At 36.7% G+C, this 16,671-nt stretch overlaps 1 protein-coding gene across 15 annotated transcripts in view; it reads left to right on the top strand.

Annotated features, from left to right (window-relative positions):
* The window catches only part of Dys (Dystrophin), a 419,847-nt gene that overhangs the window by 87,679 nt on the left and 315,497 nt on the right, over positions 1–16,671 (top strand). For all 15 annotated transcript variants that reach the window (XM_067355317.1, XM_067355318.1, XM_067355328.1 and 12 more), the window contains one exon: positions 12,125–12,333. In XM_067355317.1, the coding sequence (XP_067211418.1) occupies positions 12,125–12,333 (209 nt within the window). The remainder of the gene's footprint in view (positions 1–12,124; positions 12,334–16,671) is intronic.

The following is a 16,671-nucleotide window of genomic DNA, read 5'->3' on the forward strand; positions in this document are numbered from 1 at the left end:
TCTCTTTGCTATTCAGATTTAAATTACAGCCGTCATATTCATTGACATGATCACTCCAGAAGTATACACATTATCAACGTTCTGTTTTTGAATGTCTCTGCCACTGAATGTTTTAATTTGTTTGTTACGATAGTGTTTTCAAGTTTGAAAAATACATTGGATAAAAGCTGGACAGTTGTTGACGTTGATTGATGACGCGAGGAATATCGATACGAGATACTGGATACAATATTGCAAAATTTTGAAAAAAAATTTCTTTAACAATTCTCTCAGGAAATTTCTACACGTTGTTCGGAGATACATATCAGCGTATGCTTCGAACGTACAAAGCGATTCGAGTAGCGTGCTTCTTCTTACATCTTCTCTTTTGATCTATTTCCACTTTCGTTGTGAGATACGAACGAGTGCGGACCGATGAGTTGCAAGATTATCGGTTTAATTAAAGTTGAAGAAAATAACGAGATCGACAAGTGTGATACTTGAGATTTACGAGAGACATCGTGATGAAAGGTGAACGTAACCGTGCCGCGATAACGACTTTCGATCTTGTTCAAATGTCTTCTGATGCAGTTTTATTATTGCTAATGTTCGAACTGATATTTTTCTTCACACACCGAGAGAGCTATATTAGTATTTTATGTTTTTTTAACGTTTTATTATTTATAGATAAGCAATTATAATGCATAATTAGAATTAAAAATCTTTGTTTTAAAAATTGTAAAATTGTTATCCGTTGTCTTTTCTGCTGAAGATATGTATATTTAAATATACTTGATTTCCTAATTTATGGGTCGCTTTCTCTTGAACCAGATCATAAATAATGTCACTCAGTGAGTTGATGCAGCCATAAAAATTCTCTTTGTTGATCGTAGTAGGATTTCTCGGAATATCTGCAGCTGCTACACGCGGCATGCTAGACGATGAATGCACAATAATATTAATGAAGCTGCGTATGCATCTTTGGATAGGTAACATTTACGGAGAAAAGTTTGAGAGTAGACGGCGAAGGGTAGGAAAAATCCTTTACTCGAGAAGGGAATGTAGCAGCTTCAGCCAATTATTTACGAGAGCACGTTGGGCAAGCTTCTTATAGACACTTGCTAAATGTGGATACATCGTGCTTCATTGCTCGTAAAAAGGCGTCCACTTAGAGTTTTCCAACTGGTTTTCACCGTGGTAAAAAAGAAGTAATAATTTAACCACTTATTTTGAAGTATATTGCGAATAAAAAATATCTCTCATAAACTGCGGATATTTTTCTTTTAAATACATATACGTTTAATATTATTTATATCACAAACTGTATTTAAAAAAAAAAAGTTAATAGTATCTTTGTGACTGCTGTTTAAATTTCAAATTGCTTTAACAGAATTTTTTATCATTTCTAATTAATTATTTGAATAGCGTTACATACTTTTATGTATTGCAATTATATAGACGTCTATTATCGTATTACATTTAATTACCAGGGATTTTTTAATTTTAATAGACTTTTTATTCTAATATAATTATTACTGTTCCAGATAGTAGAATTTTATTAATGAAAGAATAGCGAAGTAATTGTATGGCATTATATGCAGCATCTATAATATTTTTTCCATAATGTAATGGTATAATTTTTTCTCGTACTTTTTTATATACTTACGTGTTTTCTTTTAATCAGGATCTAAAAATATTGTGTTTGCAATCGCGATAGATATAGGTATTAAATTTCACAATTACATTTTATACTTTTTTTCTTTAACGCTTTAATATGCATCATGATAATTCTAAATAATAAAGAATTTCTGATGTGAAGCTCTTTTTTGTATATGTTGGACTTTAATCTGTCTTTGAAAGAGCTAATGGAAGTGCTGTCGCAGCACAACTTCGTTCGCGAATAAACGTCGGCGTCGTAAACTTCGTAATTCGCGTACTTGTTGGGAGCCAAGGCTTTTACCGGAGGAATCTCGTTCCGGGGGGGTTTCGATGATCTCGTTCGTGTCTGAAGTTTACGACTGCGTCGCGACGTCTTCGACATCGACGGATGTGGCAAAGATGCGGTACATTCAGGATAAGACGATTGCCGTGGAGTAGGATCAACCAACCGAAATAAGGATGCAGAAGCGAGCGAAAGAGCAGGACTTGCTCGATACAGACGGCTAGACATTTTGAAGCGAATTGAATGTGTCCTTTAAGTTAGCCGCGCGGAGGCAGACTTGAATGGGCGAAAAAGTAATAAAAGTGATGCTAAAACATGCAGTAAAACGCTATTTTACATAAACTGTTTACAATAATTATTTTTTACTTAAAATCGGAATAGTATTTTTAATATTGTTGTGAATAGCATTTCGATGTCTTCTTTATCAATCGCGAGGTACTTGATTCGGTGATGCAGTGATTGAGGAAACGTGTGCAATGCATTCTTGCCAATTGGCCACGACAGGGAAATCAGTGGAATGCATTAGAATAGGAGTTTAGGATGACAAGTATGTATGTGCGACGTAGCATCCTCGTGAAACATATGTATAACTATTGTACGCTGCATCGACGACCTACGACGGTCTGAATTATGCATACGACATCGCGGGGATCTCGTTGCTAGTGTAACGAAGTACTCGTATGCGTAGTTGTATACTAGTGCATTGACACAGAGCACGAAACCGCGCTTGGCTGTTTATGATTGCCTGCTTGAGGGATTATTGACGCGATGAGAGGAATTGCTAGGGATGGAGTTACATCCAAGGCGCACGTGCCGTGTGTAACCGCAGCCTTCGTTATAGACTAGCGTTTGATTAAAGATTTAATTACGACAACTGAAATTATTAGACCGAAAATTGGACGTTTGTCATTCTTTAAGTTATACTTAGAAGAAAATGGGATCGGACGTGAGCATTATCTTGTAAATGTAAAAGACTTACAGTTGAGACTTATAGTTATCTATTTACTTTTTATGTATGCATTTTATTATATTGGGTAATATTTATGCGCACAGGCTTTGTACTTTTCTTCCTTTAAAAGCATTGGTGACGGAACACTGAATTTTTATGGGGTCAAATAAAGAAAAAACTGTTGCCAGCGACATGTTTAAGTAACGGGCGTCAAAGAGAATCCTTGATAAATATCTTATGAATATGTTAATTTGGAGAGTCGCGGGGAAAAATGAGGAAAGTCCTGCCAGCGTAATCTCCTTTACAAGAGAACCTTCACGACTGCGGACCACTTCTTTAAGCGCATGATTTATATTCTTTTTCAAGGAAGAGAAAGAAAATATTTTTGAGCAGAAGCGGCGACTTATTTCGTAAGGTCAACAACCTTTCGACTGAAATTTCTCACGCGCTTTGTGCTAGAGATTATCCGAGAGCGAGTCTAAGATGCGTTACAGATCTTCCAGATTATATTTACAAATCAGAAGCTTCGATTCTCTGTTATTATTATTATAATTATTCGAGCCACCGCATTATTATAACGCATATGTCCTCCAAATATTCTAATAAAGTCTAGCTAATTTCAAGGGCCGTAACGTGCAATCACGGCCTCGTAATTTGTCTCGAAGAAAGTATTCGCGTTATCGGCGCCGTAAGCGAAGCGCCCAGCTGTCGATAAACTTTCGTTTACATGGCATCTAATATTTAAGCGTCCGCAATTTTGCAATCTTCGCTCTAGTATTGCCATCACGTTCCACCGCAAAAGTAATTTTTCTCCACCTCCGTCCCTCACCATTCTCTCTTTTTCTTTTCGTCATCGTCTTCGATCTTTTTTGCCGGTAGAGAATGTAGCGGGAAGAATGAAGAGGGAGTGTCTTGAGCTGATAAACAGAAATCCTTGTTCGAGGAGACTGTAATAAGAGCAATCCTATTATCCTAATATGATAAGGTTTAATGGGGTTTGATTGTTGCTCTTTTCTTTATCCGGCATTATTTTGCGTTACATATTTGCGGTTTTTTTTTGCTGGATATAACAAATATTTCTTACGAGGGATTATCTTATCATTATCTTTAAATGATGGTCAAAATGTGTAATTTGCTACACTATCAGTATAGATGCAGTATAGATCATATTTTTCTCGTTCACAAAAAATATTTTTTCCATTAAAATTAGTCATATAAAATATATATTTTTGATGCAGTAAAAAGAAAAATCCTGATATTCTTCTGCATTGGCATATAACAAGGCATATGTATATTACATCGTTATGTGTATATTAGTTTTTTTTTAAACATTATTCATTTAGATTTATGTAGCGAAAATTTAATAGTGCTTATATATTTACAGTACAGTGTATGCGAGATTCGTTTAAGGCATGAATTATTCACGTAGCGTTATTATCTTGACACACTCGATAACATGCACATCAGGATGATACTTATAAGTAGTTCAATTTTTACTTTAGTAGAAACCAGATTGTGCAGTTTTGTTAAATTGCAGATTAATTACGGTTCATCGTTGAATTTAAACGTTGAAAGTTGTGGTTACTTTTCTGCTGCAAATGCACTTCTCAGGTCGTAAAATCGAAGTTAATTGTTCGGTAAATATCTTCCGATGAATTCATCTTTAATTGCCAGCAGTATGAGAGAACTCGTGTTCGTGCTCGATTCAGGTCCGAATTATAGACCTCTCTATTACTTTTGTTTTTTCTCACCGGTCGGCAGAATTGCTCCCGCGGAAGGGAAGATTAATTTCTCGCGGTAAGAGAGCAGCTCTAGATTGTTGGAGAGAGGGGAGTGGTACAATTGCCTTGGCAAAGACGAGAGATTCAATTACATTGAAAACGTGGGGCAGAAAAGGCCCCTCTACGTGAAGCCAGATTAATTCGTCCTTTGCCGTGATGGTTCTACAGAGAGGGGGGCACCGGTATTTCCTTTTTTCTACCATCGAACCAGAATACTTAACGACCTTTATTGAAGCCGGAAACAGGTCTCGCCCATGCACTCGATTAAATTAGTTATTATATTACCTTATATCCCGCGTTCATGAGATTTGTGCTAATTCATTCAGGTCCGTAATAACGATCAGTGCAGCTTAATATCAAGCTTAGTTGTAATCATAAGGATTTATTTAGCCGCGTTTAATTATAAGTAAAATTAAATTTTTATGAATAATAGTTTATTATAAATCATAGCGGCGTTTATTTCTTGTACCTACTGTTACACTCGCAACTCACAACTCGCAATTGTTATTTTATTCAGATTTAATTGTAATACTTTAATAGCGTGACTTTAATGTTGAAGTATTATTTTAGAATATCGAATTTGTGTGCGTACAATCCAACTAAAACAATTGTAGCTTTCGTAATTGCAGCATAAGGAAGTAAGCCTTCGCTTTGTCTCTATCCGCCCAAATCTTTTAATCTTGATGTGTCATTCGTGCAAGTTTTATCGATTTAGTCGCATTTGTACCGCTGTCACAGTAATCCACGGTGTCCATTAATGCACACATTTGTTTTGGCCTTGCCAACGAGTTTTCATTTGGACTCCGGATAATAATTTTTCAAGCCAGGCGCGCGTAGCTGTTTTAATTATTAAACAGGCGCGCGACATTTTCTTCGTGATGCTAATAGAGCTAAACGGATAAATCAGAATTTATGCATTCCATTTTTGTATATTAGGAGTTTGGCTCTTATTCCAGCTTATTCCAGTTATGTAAGTTAATTAGGTCGTCGGCGGTACCGTTATATTGTACGGTCCACATATTTTCATTCGTTTGATTAAGGTGATGATTAATAATTTGCTCGTACGGTAATTAAGACGAAATAATTTCAGGCGTATATTTGTGAAGCAATTCAACAGAAAGTTTGTTCACGGATCTTTTATAGAGATTTCTATTGCTCGTATATAATTAAAAATCTTGGCTTTTGTTTATTTTTTAAAAGTTGTTTTGCGTTTGACATTAATTAAATTTCTTCACAATCCGGTTTATCTTGATAAATCATTGCAAAATTTGAATTCATGATATTAATTCGCGTGACAGAGCATTGAAACACGATTGTTATTATGAAATATTTTTAGCATTGTACGATTGTTCCGTCTTCTTTATCTTTTGCTTCCTTTCACGTTTAATTGTGTCTCGAGTCGCTACAAGTTAATTGGCAAGACGGTGCGGAATTAACAATGTTTACGCCAAGGATCGCTTTATTTCTTCTTTATTCACCTTTTTCTTCTGTTTCCTTCTAACGTCACTGTTTTTACTATACTGCCAAGTATAGTATTAACAGTCCTACGGTACTTCTCCGCAAGCGGCGAATATTTATTTCTGTGCTCCTATATTTCTCGGCTACGCGTTATGTAAGATTACGGCGCTTTTTCTTTCACCTGTGAAACTTGCTTACCAATACCGTTTGTTTGGGTTACCGCAGATACTGCAATAAGTTTCATGATATTTATTCATGCGGCGAAATAGAAAATTATTTGACGCTCATTGCATTGTGAATCTTACTTTTATTTGTATAACGCGATATACCGTTCGGATAATTGTAAAGGCAATTTATTCTTAAAGAATATTGAAATAATCTGCTACAACTTTATTTCGTTTATACTTTTAAAATAAGATTGCATTTTTATTGTTAATTGCAATGCTTGTGGAATTATATTTACTAAGCATTGGTACTTTAATAAGTTCTTTAATAAGTCATTGAAACAAAAGTGAACTGTAGTTTAATAATTTTTACTCGCTGTCTGCATTATAACTTTCTGCATAATAATCTAGAAAGAAGTAGAAAATCGTGAGTTCGGGCTTATGCAACTTTTGCTATCGGGAGCACCCGGTCGAAGACCTTTCAATAGGAGAGACACGGATTCGCGCTACGTTCAAACCGGATCGTCGTTCAGCCGACCGGAAATGTAGACGGCACAAGTTGTGGGTTCCGGTTTCCGCAGTACAATGGGCGACCTGCCCTTTGGTAGAAGAGTGTCAGTGGATGGCGGCGTGCAATCCATCACTCTCATTCACGGCCCATCCGCGCGCGCTTCTTCCTTCGTGTTGCTGCTGTACGACCGCCCTCTCACCATACCGCTTTTCCTCTCTCCGTTGTACTGTCACATCACTTATCCCCGGCAGACAAGCGGACAGACGGACGCTTAAGCCGTGCTCGTAACGCGCCTTTCCTATTTTTCACCTCCGTAGTACCGTACCGGGAAGAAGGGATCCAAGTATCCGCGTGCCTTCCTTTCCCCGCGGCCTTGCCGGGATAAAACTGCTGCCACGGAAAGAATTGATGCTTTCCGCTGTAAATTCGTCCTATTTTTCACGGCAGGTCATCCCATGGCGATGCTTGCCGAGCCTCGCCGTACAGCTTGCTAACAAGGAGTTTCTACTTCAACGCTGACTGTCTGAGTCGTATTGTTCTTCTTCCACTGCATAAATCTTGTACTTTCGAACGGCGCAAGATTTTATATTGCCGCAAAATGATTAAAGTGGTATTTTTATTTTGTTTTGTCAGTGGTTTTATAAATACATACAGTAATATATAGGAATGTTATCATATTTATGCAATTTATGCTAAAATTTTATATTTCAATATTCTATTCTCTAGTCAAAGAGGTTGAATAACTAACTATTCTACAAGATTTGTAATCTACCTGATCGATGTTGTAGTTAACTTCATAATCGAACAAGACATTTTTTCATGTCGGATCGTAAGATATATTACTGTCACAAAGATTTATCGTCTGATTCACGCACGTCGTTTATTATCTTACATATCTATTTCATTAAACATGTTTCGTATTTACTAAACTTCTAATAGTTCTCTTGCTTGATATTGAGTTTTGTATAATATTCTTAATCTCAACGTTCTCCTCATTCGTTTTAATGGAGAATTAATGATTCCATGTGTGTATTCCATATCTATAATTATATTATATATAGTCATGTTTTATATTTTTATTTTAAATTTTATTATAGATACTTTTTTATTATGTATTTGTTATTTTAATACGAGTACATTTATGCTTTATTTTTAACGTTATGTTTGTTCTTTTTATGTTTAATTCAGTTTTTATAGCGATTTTAAAATTATTTAATTTTGCCATATAAACTTTTTAATATAATACAATATTTTTTTTATTGTTATGGATAGGCATATCCGTTGATATATATGCGGTTCGTACGGCAGTTTATTGACTAGCACGTGTGCTTTGTTATTTTTGATACGCGTTTTGAGTGGCGGATGATGGGCAACCGTGTGATTCGCGCGACATGGGAAACGTTTCACCCCGTTGCCGTTGTTACGGGAACAATAACTCCCTCCTAGCAGCTGTTGCAGCGACAAGTGTTACGAATGTCCTCTTCAAGGGCTACTCTCCTTCAAGCCGTACAACGTCGGAAAGTATCATATGCGTTACGCTGTCTAAATTAGGAATAATAAACACGATTCGTCTCCTGAACTTTGAATATTCTCTTACAAAAATATTGTATTTTAAGTAGTGAAGATTTTTAGTAACAGTTTAGAATGAAAAATTTATCGCTTGAGATTTCTGTAAAATTGAAAGTTTAGAAAAAATAATATTGCCATATTGCGTTTTCTTATGCTTTATTAAATAATGGAATTATTAAAAATGCAAAGGCAGCGTTATGTCGAATACAATGTTTCATCTGTAAAATACATTATATTTTACATTATCATTATTTGTAGACGTAAAGTGTAGGATGATGAGTTGGTATATAAATGGTCGATAGAAAGGAAATGAACGTATATTTTGTGTAATATCGGCATGTATCATTAATGCGACGGCACTTAGGAAAAAGTTTGCATGAAGTTTACATAGATCGATTCCCTAAACTAGTTGGATTTTATCCCTGCTTACCATAATCCGACAGGACGAAAGCAAACGAGACAGAGCATGCACCGTCATGCTTATTATGTATTTAGCGTGTATCGTAACTCATCCGACCGCCGCAGAGACTATGTAACCCTCACGTGTACGGGGCTTAGAAGTTGCGACGACTTGTGACAGAACTTTGTGAACGCTCTGTGGTTTATGCACCGAAGCCTGTGTGCCTTATCTGTATTAAATCCCTCCTTTTCTCTTGCGAAATTCCGGCTTACATTGTGCATATGTGCACTCATATATTTAGCATATGATTATTTAATGCGCTAATATTCAGTGTGTATAATGAATTCTATACGTTTGACCATTTTTTTTGTGTATTTAATCTCAATTTTATGTATTTAAGTTTCTCTCTCTTATTAATACTTTTTTATTTTTTTAAATAACTTTTTAACAATAAATTCTCAAATTATATAAATAGAGAATTCGAGTAACTCATATAATTGTATATACAGGGTGTCTGGCAATAATCGCCCCACCGGTCATATACAGGTCAGAGGAGGTCAAATCGAGTAGAAAAGTCCTTTACCATTTTTTGATTTTTGTAATAAGTACTAAGTAATTAACGAAAAAAGATTGGTGAATCCGTGCAAGTAAAGCGCGCGCAGCGAGAAGGACATCCCACTGCTATGCGATCACTAGGCGCGCGATGAAGCGTTGGGAGGAGCGCTCTACAAGTGACAATGGCAACATACGAGCGGCGCGTAACGCTAGATCCTTGTGTCCTAGTGATCGCGTAGCAGTGGGACGTCCTTCTCACCGCGCGCGCTTTACTCGCGCGGATTCGCCGATCTTTTTTCGTTAATTACTCAGTACTTATTATGAAAATTAAAAAATGGTAAAGGACTTTTCTACTCGATTTGACCTCCTCTACCTGTATATGACCGGTGGGGCGATTATTGCCAGACACCCTGTATATTACATATTTTATAGAATTTATAGTCATAATAACAGAGCATTTACTTTTTAAATTTTTTATTGATTTTTTATTGCAAAATTTCTGACGATTTTTATTATTACATTTTCTATCTGTGTGTATCCTGCATATATCAATGATTTAAACTCTTTACGTTTATTTTGCGTTTAAGTAATCTCGTTACTTCAATTTGCGTCCACGCAAAACTATAGGAGATATTCAAATTAGAGTAGCTATTTTCTTCATGGAGATCTCTGGCTGTTTCGACAGAGATTTGCACAGTGCTCAACTTTACAAATTGTATGCACACAATTTGCGCGAGCGGACGAGATGGGACGCGCAGAAATTTGAGCTTCAGAAGGTGGACGGTATCCTTGAGAGTTCACGGTGAATGTCTCGCGGTACGTTTGCATAACCGCTTCCCCTTTGAATTAGCAGCGCTGCTTACAGTTCCACCGCTTTCCCGCGACCCTCACGACAAAGTGCTTTGTCGTGAGCGCGTAGCTCGTTCTCGAAGTTCACCGAACGCAATAAGAAATATCGCCGGAGTCGGAGAAATATTTCTTCACCGGCGAAAGTTTCGCGGTTTGTGAGTAATTACGCGGGCAAACTGCTTTCCCGTGCCGACATTGTCTACTCGTCGTTTCATCGCTTGCTTTTCTTCGCTTCTCCTTGGCTTCCCTCTTTGTTTTCGTAGTTTTTCTTCCTCGTTCCGTCGTCGAGTTTAGTACAGTGAAATTCAGCAGTAAAACGGGGGCAGGACCGGTTGTTAAGATAATACTCGCCGGTACTAGCCAGAACGTAAAAGCTCGAGAATAAAAATATAATAGCTTCTGTAAAACTGGACTGAGGCGGTTCCGTGCATAAGTTATCATCTCCAGAGGCAATCTTCGAGTTGCGGCACGTTTAGAATTCATTGTAAAAAATACATGTATTCTCGTACTCGACGAAATATTCAAATGCTAGATGAAATCGCAAAAATAGTTTACGTTTTTTGCAGGGTCTTGCCAAAGTCAACACTTATCGCATTTTTGATAATTTTATTGTACAGGTTATAGTTCTATTATATTCGCGCGAGTATACATATCTTGATGCATAATTAATGATGGAGAATAATATGTAAATTATTTTTACAATATATATCGCGAAATATATTTCTCAAATTGTAATATTTTCACTCAATAAAACGGAATTATAAAATGTATTAAAGACGACGTTCGTTTGGTTCGTTAATAAATAAGTGTGTAATTCCTATTTGCTGTATGTGTGATACAATAGAGATAAATTATATGGGTAATAATTAACGAACTAAAACAGGAATGTTCAATACATTTTACAAGTTCTACTGATTGCAATTATAATCACATGATAACATTTATTTATTTTAAAGTATATCGCAAAAGTATAATAAAATATGTTATTTTCAAATATAATATTATTTGAATGCTTAAAGTAAAATTTTAATATATATAATATTAATTTTTACGGATAAATATAACAGCTTTATGATATTGTTATCATAATGGATGCAATTAATTAGTACAAATTATCGTTACAAATAATTTTAATTTATTAATTTACTCGATTTCACTCTATCGAATTAGCGAACATGTGTAAATACAAACGGAATGCATTTAAAGGTAAATGGAACAGAATTTCATATTATTATCGAATAGCGCAATGCGTTTCTAAGTAGCGTTTAAAGGCTGGTAGAGGAGCGTTACAAATCGAGGGGTTGGAAAAAGCGTTTACGAAAGTTTTCAATTACATTAGAGACGGGCATTAAGCTCGTCTTCGACGATTCTGCGTAGGGTTCACCTGGGATCCGCTGTGGCCTCGCTCCGACTCGATCGAGGGGATGAAGCGGGTAAACTTATAAACTATGAAAGTTACTTTCCTATTCAATGAATTGACCGTGTATCCGTCGGTACGTGCCTCGAAACCATTCCGCCTCTCGGTTTCCTTCTCTCTATCTTTCTGCCCATGAGCACACAAACTTTCCTTTTCCGTCTTGTTATCTGTCACCGCACGTGAGAAAGAATACAACGTTGTCGGGTCGACTGGAAAATTACCAGTTTTCGTGGAAAACGTAATGTAACGGGATGTTGTACGCAAAAATACGATCTTTACGTCACTAATCGTGTGGCTTTTCAATTGCGCGTGACTTGTGACAATCATTACTACCGATAAGCTCGAATGATCGATATTTCGGTGCATGTACGCAGTGGTACGGAAGCATCACCGAAACTCCGCGGATGTCTGAATGCTCGTTTTGCTTCCTGATGCGCCGAGTACGCATCAATTTTCGTCACGTCGGCGGGCGGCCGCAGGAGATACGGCCTGCTGACTTTTACGGTGCGACGCGCTCTAATGGAGATATGGTTTTGTTTCCCTGTTACAGAAGTGGAAAGGAGTGTAAGCACCGCAGCACCGGGGGCGGCGGGTGCAGCTGCAGGGGGCTCTCGGGGGCTGTCACCCTCTCCCGCCCCCTCGTCACCGTCGACCCCCGTAGCGACTAGCAGCCCCTCTACTTCCTCGGTTTCGTCTTCACCTTCACCCTCTACTTCAGCTTCCGCCCTCGTCGCGGGACTCGATAAATCAGTGCTTCAGGTAAGCCCGCTTACTTATACGCGTGCGTGAAGCTGCCAGGACAATAGCATTATATAACTGAAAGGTACGTGCAGAAAAAAGGAATACAGGAGCTGTCTTATTTTTTCCTCGATAAATGCCGCTCGAATATTCTGCACGTAGTTTCTTATTTTATCGCTATTTGAATTTTATTAATTTACATTCTCTGGCAATAGAGATTTGCAATTATAATTATTGTGCAAAATATATTTCTGTTTGCACATGTAACATGAGAATTTCTATTGATAAAAGCTTTGTTTTACGTTTTTAAATATTCTTTTAAATTTAATAGCAATAGAATAAAATATTTATATAATTGAAATGTTATTTAATATTGCGTTGTATTTTAACTCAACATTTTAACTATCAAAATTATTTAATATTGAAAAGGGATTATTTTGCATTTCCTTTACATATGTATAAGATGTATTTTCATGCGGTATAGAGAAAGTCAACAGTCTGATAAACTTGGCGTCATTACGCGTCTCTCGAAATCGGAAACTTAGTAGAAACAGATAACAATTAACGGTCGGTTAACTTCGGAACCCGATCGGAAGATATCGATTGATTACTCCGGTGTTGCTGCGGGATAGAAATATTCTCAACGAAGAGCGCGCATGTTTTTCGCGACAATGCTATTCTTTCTCGGGTTCTGTTTTATTTTATACGTCGGCTTTTTTCTATTGCAATCGAAGTACGTCGGTCTGGACACGTAGACTTGTCTGAGATCTTTTACGTCGGACACAATATGTGTGGAACTTGCGATGTAAAACTTAGCCGTTTTCTCGCGTCGCCGAAAATGGCGGAGTTACGATAATGGGAAGAGCCCGTCTGTCCTCGGGCATCCCGGCTAATTAAAGCGCATAAATTACGCGAGTGCGGAGAGAGACTGACGAGAATATGGTAACGTAACGCATGTTCCTAGGGTGCGACAGTAAGGATATTCACATGTTCTTTAGGTGAATGTCGGCGATAAATATATTAAACGATCTTGTGTGGAATATTGCATATTTTGCGAAAGATTTATCTGATCAGCGGATAGAGAATTTAATACGTATTTTATACGTGAATTGAAATACTAACTGATTTTGGCTCGTGTAATATCGAGTAAGACAAATAGATGTATAAAGTTCTAATGAGATAATGTTGTAAAACAGTTATGAAAAATATTGGAGTACAAATAACGATATTATAATAAATTAGAAATATAACGATGTTACATTGATTTGATGGATATAATAATTCAATTCAGCCGTATATTTTTTGACAAATAATTTTAAGAGTAATATTATTCTTTTCGCTTTTTAAGTACTTTTCTAAATTCTTTATACTTAAACTGAATATGTCCACGCTTTGTGAAGAAAATGAAAAGGGAAGGGAATATGTAGAAAATGTGGCTAAAAGTAACATGTCTGTTTTCTGATGCAAGAATGTTTCCTTTGTAAATTAAAATGAGTGACTTAAAACGCTTTTTGCAAATTGTGTGCACGCAAGCATATCGTGATATTCTATTCTGCGTGCACGTCAGTATTGTAGTATGTCCCTCAAGAGCGAGGAGTCTTAACTTGATTATCAAGGTGTCGACTAGATTGAATTCGCTTTCCACAATTAGTATTCGGAATGGAACGACGTAACCAACCGACATTTTCAATATATAATGTATACGTCTCCTTTAGTATCGGTAAATCATAATTAACAAATGCAAAAAATGTAGAATATGAAACTTCATACTTTATATAAGAAATTTTATTGCAAAAGAATATCTATACATTGTTTTAGATAATGTCCGCTTTGTCCGCGAAGACCAGTAATAAACCTCGCATTAAAACTTTTCATGCAAATTAACATTTATTAAAAACTAATTGTATATTCACGTTTTCACTTCGCTTTCGCTTGTGCACACCGGCTTTTATAAACTTTGTTACCACTGTTCTCTTCTCTCCGAAACACGCTTCGTCATAAATTACATGTAAATCTGTGGCGAAGTAGCGAGAATACGGAAACAGGGGACATATATTTTTTTTTGCAGGTAGATGTCAAACCATCACGAAGTAATCGGATGGCACTTCGTGCGTGACATTTTAACTTCGCGAATAACAAAAGCTTCATTGACTATTAAGGATACTGTCCTTTTGAGTAACCTTATTCTTACTCTTCTATTTATCACGGCTATGTCGTAATGAAAGTCGTTCTTTCTTCACACTCTAGATTGCTCCGTGAAATATGTATTAATGATAATTTATTGAATCTGCTCGCGTAATATGAAAGTCTTTTTACATTGTTTGAAAATATTTTCTATTACTTGGTTTAATTATGATCTTATTTATCGTTATTTTTATTGCTGCTTCTGTTTGGAGCGTTATCTTCATTAATCTACATCTCGCAAATTTTTCGCATAGTCTCTTATCATCGGTAATACTTCTGAATGCGAATTCCGATGAATTTTTTACGTGAGCTGCAAGCGAAGGATGTGCAAGTTGATAATAATAGCCTCGCCCTCGAAGAGAGTCGATCGAAGAGAGTCATCATCGGAATTGTAGATGGAGTCTTCAGGCTTGTCTATTGTTGATGTGTTATAAGCGTGCTGACGCAATAAGAAATTATTCATGAGATTTTGTCTTCGACTTCTAGCCCATGTCGAATTTCTTCCGACCGCGATCTGATTACGACGACGAAATTTTCAAAAGAAATGTAATCCCGACTGAATATTCGACGATTGGTGGCACGAGTTCGATCATTAGAGACGAGAATTAGATTTGTGTGTGATGGCGGTGGACAGCGCAGAAGGGAAGGGACCGACGTTCATGCAGGCGTATAACTTAGTCAATTTTATCGAATTACTTTGCGAGTATCTCTCCCTTCACGCCATTCTGATCCTCATTCACTCTTCGTATTCTTGCGCTGCGATTCTTATGACAAGCATAAACCGTGAGCACAATAAATATGCTAAAATAAATTAAGTCAAATCTCACTTTTTGTATCTACATCGGATGCTCCCTTCGTGGTTTGCCGGTTCGGCGGAGCGGAAATTTATCCTCTTTTACAGCATGGAAATTTAATTTAAGGACGCACTCGGCTGACGCGATAAGTTTAATTCGGTTTTAGTAGACACGGTAGCCATGTCGGTCTACGTGATCAGCGTTTTATGCGTAGATGTTAATATCCTTGGATTTGTCGAAGAATATCTTCCTAGCTCGCGCGCTACGCCCTGCGGGTCCTTAAATTCGAATATATCTTCCTTGTTACGGCACGATATTGCTTAACGAAGCGTACCTTCTCTTCCTATCTGTCTATATTCTGGCTTTATTTTGTATTATTTGGGACACAAGCTGAGTCAATGATCCATATTAAAACCAGTTTTTTCGTGCATTTATTACGATAGAATATAAATGTGTAACATTACATTGACTATTATTTATAAAATCCTCATGGCTTTTCCATCTTTTTTTTCTCTCCTGAGCTTTTAACGCATTTTTTCCACCAGCTCTTCAAAGATTTATTCTCTTTGAATTTTTATGACCTGAAGCCATCACATTTATATGTTTTACAAAACGTCTTTTAACCTTTGCGCGTGTCAGAACCGCGTTACACTTTTCTTTGAAACACGTTTATCACATTTTGCCCGGTATACACTCTTTATAATGGTAAAGTAATTTTTGATCCCGTATATGCTCTCATACTGTTGCTAGCATCGAGAATAAAATTTATGTTAGCACATTTTATTATTTATTATAGTTAAACTTTTATAATATGATATAATACATTACAAGTAATCGATTAATGTTTACGACATACGTTCTGCGAAATTTGACGCAAACATTTTTTGGCAACATTTAATATCTCCGCGTATTGTCCGGACAACTTTTACCAACGTCTCGGTCAACATTGCACAAGCTCCTGTACGCTTTTCCTATTTGCCGAGTCAACAGTCAGACTCCAACCAGTCCAACGCCATAACAGCTATCTCCCTGCTTCTATTTCCGGCTATGCTGTCGCAATGACAAGTATTGTGCTGTTTGCATAAAGCGATGAGAGGCCTCGAGGTAACGAGACTCGAGCAGGAATCAAGTTCCCAATGAAATTCTATTTCGTTTTATGATTATCATTTCATGCAACCCACATTTTATGCATGCTGTTTATCGCATTGATTGAATTGCGTGGAATTTACTACAAAGATGAGAATTATCTGTTTCTAAGAAGCATAATTGAGATATTTTATCAGGAGTAAGATATTATGTTCAATATCTTGAATATGTTCGTCAGTAATGGCTTTGATAATATTTAAAGTCACATAAAAAAATCATGACTTGGGAACTTGAA

The sequence above is a fragment of the Linepithema humile genome, chromosome 5, assembly GCF_040581485.1.
Source record: "Linepithema humile isolate Giens D197 chromosome 5, Lhum_UNIL_v1.0, whole genome shotgun sequence".
Taxonomy (NCBI): Eukaryota; Metazoa; Arthropoda; class Insecta; order Hymenoptera; family Formicidae; genus Linepithema; species Linepithema humile.